Below are 6,225 nucleotides of genomic sequence, written 5' to 3' on the forward strand. Positions count from 1 at the left end.
TTAACACTAATAGAGCAAGTCGAGATCTCATCCTCACCCCGTCCCAATTGTAGGAAAAATTTTTGCTCCATTTCCACCCTAGGGGACGGCTTGTGTCCAGTGGAACTGGCCACTGGACACAAGCGCCACCCCCACCCTATATCCCCTTTACAAGGCAGGAATGGGGTGGGTCAAGGTGATGAAAAATTGCCTTCCCTAAACTTAGACTTTGCAAGTCTTAGATTGATGTTGGGTTCAAAAAACTTCGAACTTCTTAGGATTGATTGGGCAAGGTCCAATATCCTTACATATGGTAGTCTTTTCTGCACCTAAAAAGAACTCCATCGCACTGCAGCCGAAAGTGAAAAAATTTAATAACATTTTTTTTTAATAGGTGAAAAAGAAAAAGGTCATCCACGTAAGACTATTAGTCAGCCGGCCCTACCAGCCAATTCTAGAGCTACACTCATTCTAGCCATTAAAAAATCAGAATCAAAAAAATTTAATAACATTGAAAGAATCATTTTTTTTAAGATACGCTAGAAACAGAATCATTTAGTACATTATAAAATTTAAAGCCAAAAAAAAAAAAAAAAAAAAAATATAGAGCAGATTATGCATAATAACAAAGGGTTTCATTTCTTAATCCCATAAAGAAAAACAGAATCATTTTTAATACATCATAGGTTTTTGTTTTTATAAGGAAGATTTCATTAAACCTTTCTCTCTCTCTCTCTCGAGTGTCCTCTCACGTTTCACTCATTTGTCGTTTCGAATCCAAAAAAAAAAAAAAAAAAAAAAAAACCTAGATCTTCCCAAAAAAAAAATCACAATCACATGCAATTCCATTAAAAATTTTGAAGCCCCTGAAATTTCAAATTATGGGTATGCCACTGAATTTGAAATACGGGGCTTTCAGTTAATGCAAGGGTTTGTTGAAATATAGGGTTGGTTTCCAATTAAGGCCAATTTGCTTCAAAAAGAAGAAGGCCCAGAGAGAGAGAGAAATGAAGAAGTTGATAGGGAGACCAGGTTCGGTGAGTGGGTTAGCGTTGAGGTTGGGGCAATTTGGATTTGCAGCTGCGGCAATTGGTGTTATGGTCACTTCCCCTGGATTTTCTAGCTTCACTGCTTACTGGTATTTCCTTTTTCTCTCTTTGTTTTTTGGGTTATTTTTGTTTTTTTTAGCTTACCATTGTGTTGCAGTTGGATGATCAATTTTATTTATCAAATGGGGACAAAAGAAAGATGGGTATTTTATTTATTTATAAGAAAATAGCTGTGTTTATTTCAATAGTTCCATTCAGAGTTTAAGTTTGAATTTGTTTCAGTAATTCCTTTTGATATGTGAAATTAATGACAATGTTCAAAACAGGAAGAAAGTAGTAAACGTGTAATCCTGGGTTTGCTGATTTTAGCGACACATATGATGTGGCAAATGAAATTAATCCTAGGAGAATGGGTCATTAAGATGTCGATGTAGAGTTGTTGATTCCTAATAAGTATGGAACTTCTGGTGATGTGATAGCATTGCACACCTAACTTGGTATCTGGTTTCTCCAAAAAAAAAAAAAAAAAAACTTGGTATCTGAGTTCATTGTCATTGTACCCTTTCCTTTGTAGGCCACAAAGAGTCATAAATATAGATAAGGGTTTTTTTTTTTTTTTTTTTTTTTTTTTTTTTTTTTTTTTTTGTGGGGGTTGGGGGTGGGGGGGAGATAAATATAGTGAAGTTGAAACTAGGGTGCCGTACCCGTGTCATAACAGCTGTTTTATGTTATAATTTTTCAGAAATTGTTCATGTCACCGTATCGTGCCCATGTCCATATATCCGTGCTTCCTAGAGTAGAAATCCAACTTCAATTGTGTATTTCCTATTTATGATAGTTCACTGTATGTTTTACAGATTAAGGTTCATAGAAATTAGCAAAATGGGCTCCTTGTTTCTGACAAATAAACTTAATTATTATTTACTCATGCTTATGTTACTTATCAAAAAAAAAAAAAACTTATGCTAGCAAAATGGGCTCCGTGGGGTTCAAGTGATAGTCCAGTAGTTATGGCATCCTTTTTGGTGTCTCATGTTTGTGGTTCAAATCTCATCTCCCCTCTTCCACTATCTATCTATCCCCCCCCCAAAAAAAAGAAGAAAAAAAGCCTTGTTCTAGCTAAGATTGCTTTCTATCCTTGTCAGGTTGTTATGGTATGAGCTTGTTACGACAAAGATATTTCAAATGCAAAATTGTCCGGATGCTAAATGGAATCAAGTGCCCTAAGTTTAGGGATGGCAAAAATTTTCCGCATCGCTCTGCTTTTTCCCATATGGGTTTTTCCTTCCCCGAATGTGTAATTGTGTGTGTGTGCGTGTATAAAAGAATATTTTTTTATACATAACCTATTTATTATTTATTTATTTTGTACATATTCTATTACCATCCCCTAAAATATGCGTTTTCTCTCTTTTAGCACTGCATGATTGTGCCTCCCCCGTTTCTTTCATCTTTACCTTATTAATGTCACAGCCAACTAGTTAGGGATGGAAAATACCTCCAACCTGCCCTGAACCTGACTTGCCCTGCTCACTCCCTATGCAAGTTTTCCCTGCCCCTTAATCCAACCCTGCCTTGCCTCGTTGGCATCCCTACTTAAGTTCTTTAGTAGCTTATTAATACTTGCACATTTAAGTTTTGGCTGTGTAAATGCCAGAGTAACAATTGTGAAATTTTCCTTAAAAAAAAAAAAAAAAAAAAAAAAAAAAAAATTTATGGTCCTCGCTATACTTAGGTTATGTTGGAAGGGTCTTATTGGGGGGCTACATTGTGAATGTAAAATACTCATTTATAATTAATCAGACTCATCAGAGTAGATCTATTATGCCTTTTTCTGAGAGAGATGTAGTGTCTAGGTTCACAAGTTAGTGTTTATATCTAGTGCGACTGCTGCAGTAAGTGATGTCTGTGCAATCCCTGCATGCATTACATACAGTCATGCAGTGTATCCAGGCACGTTAAACCTGTGAATATGGTATTTTCTACTTAATTCTTGCTCAAATTTTAATTCTCATTTGCATTCCTTAAAGGAGAGGGGAAGGGTGACTGGAGTACACTAATTCTAGTATATTCTGGTGAGCTTGCCCAGTCCTCTCCCACGATCCATATATAGGGTAAAAGATTATGCTCCTTTTTTTTTGCGGGGTGGTGGGGGGTTTTAAAGTTTACTAAGATACTTTAGCAACCATTCTGTTCCACACTTTTAACGGTGATATATGTACTTTCGCTCAGCTATTTGATTGCATCAATGGGGCTTCAAGTGCTGTGGAGCTTTGGACTTGCATGTCTTGATGTTTATGCTTTGACAAGAAAGAGAGACCTTCAAAATCCAATCCTAGTGAGCCTGTTTGTTGTAGGCGATTGGGTATTCAACTTGTCCCTTAAATTCTTGAAAACATTTTTTCTTGCTATAAAATATGCATGAGCATTGTCACATAAATCCGATGCTTCATATACATGTGTTTGCTAGATACTTGCATTCATCACATATCATATGTTGCTAATTTTTATATTCATTTTGGTCATGATTGTGGCCAATGCTGCCCAATGGACTGGTTAATCATTTTTATGGGCCACAAAAACATTTCCTAAGACACTATGTTAGCCTTCTCAGTTTAGACCGACATATTAATGAACAATTGGTGGGTCAGTCTTCATATTATTGTCATATTTGGCTGCCTATTATATGTCAAATGAGCGATGTTTAAAGGCAATTTTGTTTGCTGCTTTCCAATGCCATCCAAGTCTACAGAGATGGTCACATGGGATGGTATGGTCTCTCCTATCAACTTGTTAGTAGGTAAAATTTTTATTGAGAGGCGCATGCCTTGACATGCAGTGATCTTATAATATGTTGTTACATGAGATATTGTTGAGTTCGAATAGAGTTTATCATCCTCAATCTGCGCATGAGCTCTGTCTCTACAAATTTTATTTCTTGAACTTTCCTGGAATCAGATTTATTGAGCCTTATGTGTAGGGGGAGACCAAAAGCTTTAGAGCACCATGTATATGGGTATATTTTTTTTTTATAGAAACACACCCCCATCTCCCCCCATCCCCAACACACACGGACATTGCTTTTGAAATTTTAAAGAGGCCTCTCTGGTCTCTCAACTTTGGTTCTGAGTTGGCTATTATTTCTGCATGGTTTAGGAGCTGAATTCAGTTGGGAATCAAAACGGCTACTTTCCCACTTTGTCTTGCAATATATGTAACAGTGGGCATAACATGTAATAATTCAAAATTTGCAGGTGACCGCTATTCTATCACTTGCAGCTGCATGCTCATCAGCCGGGATTATAGTTCTGTATTCAAGAGACTTGCATTACTGCAATGATCAAGCCTGCAGCAAGTACCAGACCTCTATAGCTTTTGCTTTCATCAGCTGGGCCCTTAGTGCCATATCATCTCATGTGATGTTTTGGATTTTATTAGCTTCAATTTAGATGGCTCATTCTCTCCAGCCCTGCAGATAACACGTCCACGATACACGATCTTTTATTTCACTTGTAAATGATGTTGTTTCTCCAGCATACCCAATCTATTGGTGATTTTCAGGATCCACCTTTTTTAGTTACATGGAGTAGAGGGCTTTAATCCTCATGTTCTTAATCCAGTATTGGGTTCAAATTTTATTTCCATTTTTTTTTCAAAAATTTTATTTTATAAAAAGTTATAAATTTTCTTTCCACTCGACTTGTTTTTATTCTTGAAACCTAATGGCCAAACATTCAAAACCTTAACTAGCTTTTTAGTCAAAACTCTTTGTTGCAAGTCTACTTCTTAAAGTAACCTCGTACGGTCATCTAATGGGTGCTTAAATTTGCAAACATAACATGCACACCTGTTTGCAAGTAAAACCCTTATGAGTTTCATCCAATCACAAGTTCACAACGTAAACTTTCGTTTTGAGACTCCGACTCCAACCCATCACAGAGCACTCTTTTATTGATTTAGTGAGGTAAGCGTTAAATTATCATCAAGTCTCTTAATCTATTTTTCAGGGTTAGTTTTAAAGAGTTTTTATTTTATTTTATTTTGTAGACAAACTCTTATAAAAATATCCAAAGCTTGTTCCTTACAAAAAATTAAACAAAATAATTTTTATTTTTCCATTTAAACCCCAGAATTTTATAAGTTATGATAATAAATAAACACCATGTTAATACAGTATTTGTTAAGAATCATTACGAAAACTCCTTCAATTACACCTCCTAAATATTGTTTTTACTCTATGTTATTTATGGCCTTTAAACTCGTGAATTTTAGCCCAGCTAGTGCACCATTAAGCTGAGCTTCCTTCTACCCATTCAAACACAAATTGATGAGGATGTGCACATTGTGCAGATGCCACCAAATGCTGAATGTCACTTACCAGCACTCAGGTCTCTTAACTAAGGCGCCTAAAAAGGTTCATGGGTTGATTTCATTGCTAAAAGCACAGAAAGAGCCACTTCAGTAGATACAGTATTAGCCTTCACAGATCTCCTATTATATGATATGATATGATATCTTGCTATTGTTGCTACTGCCTTTCCTTTAGGCCAAGTTGCACCAACATTATCTGTAACTAAGGAAGCAGCATTGACTTTTCCTACACTCCCTCCAAAAATAGGAACCTGAGGTCTTCCAATATTATTGACACCCACTGCATGATCCTAGTAAGAAACACGGATTTTTATGGAACCTTGCCTCTCAAACAATATGTTTCTTATGTTCCAAATTCCATTTGCTGTTACAGAATAAACAAGCTGAATTTGGCTACAAGATAGTCGCTTAAGGCAACTTTTTATTAGACGACATAAATGAGACTTGTTTAAATCATTTAATGAGTTACATGTCTCAATGATCTTATGAACAGTCACGTAACAGGTTAAAGGAAAATCATTTAATTTAGTATGGAGGAAAATGTTGTACTTAAAGAAAAATATACTACTAATTAAAATTTTATATTGATTTATACAAATTTGGATCATAAATTAACATGCAAGGGAGGTAGTACTTAATGCAATTCAACTTTTATTTTTTATTTTTTATTTCCTAAATATTAGATGCACCCTCTCCTATTTTTTATAGATGAAATTATGAATGAATGATTAAAGTTTTAATAATTTTTTACTATTAATTTTAGAAATCTACTATAAACTATGGAGATATTTTCATTTTGCTCCATAATTCCCAAACTATTAACTTA

The 6,225-nt window shown here is 35.3% G+C and overlaps 1 protein-coding gene across 2 annotated transcripts; it reads left to right on the forward strand.

The window, feature by feature from the left end:
- Positions 1-709: 709 nt before the first annotated feature.
- On the forward strand, positions 710-4,640 carry LOC115953580 (CASP-like protein 5B2). 2 transcript variants are annotated; one of them, XM_031071314.1, is made up of 4 exons: positions 710-1,117; positions 2,174-2,182; positions 3,261-3,393; positions 4,283-4,597. In XM_031071314.1, the coding sequence occupies exons 1-4, from the start codon at positions 987-989 to the stop codon at positions 4,475-4,477; spliced, it is 468 nt and encodes a 155-aa protein (XP_030927174.1). In that variant the 5' UTR covers positions 710-986; the 3' UTR covers positions 4,478-4,597. The 2 variants fall into 2 exon arrangements, with proteins under 2 accessions (XP_030927174.1, XP_030927175.1); XM_031071315.1 differs by lacking the exon at positions 2,174-2,182 and having other exon boundaries at positions 715-1,117; positions 4,283-4,640.
- The last annotated feature ends 1,585 nt before the right edge of the window (positions 4,641-6,225 follow it).

The sequence above is a fragment of the Quercus lobata genome, chromosome 7 (assembly GCF_001633185.2).
Source record: "Quercus lobata isolate SW786 chromosome 7, ValleyOak3.0 Primary Assembly, whole genome shotgun sequence".
NCBI lineage: Eukaryota > Viridiplantae > Streptophyta > Magnoliopsida > Fagales > Fagaceae > Quercus > Quercus lobata.

Coding starts and splice junctions, on each gene's coding strand:
- LOC115953580 (XM_031071314.1), top strand. CDS start 987: ATGAAGAAGTTGATAGGGAGACCAGGTTCGGTGAGTGGGTTAGCGTTG. Junction 3,394..4,282: donor TGTTTGTTGTAGGCGATTGG/GTATTCAACTTG, acceptor CAAAATTTGCAG/GTGACCGCTATTCTATCACT.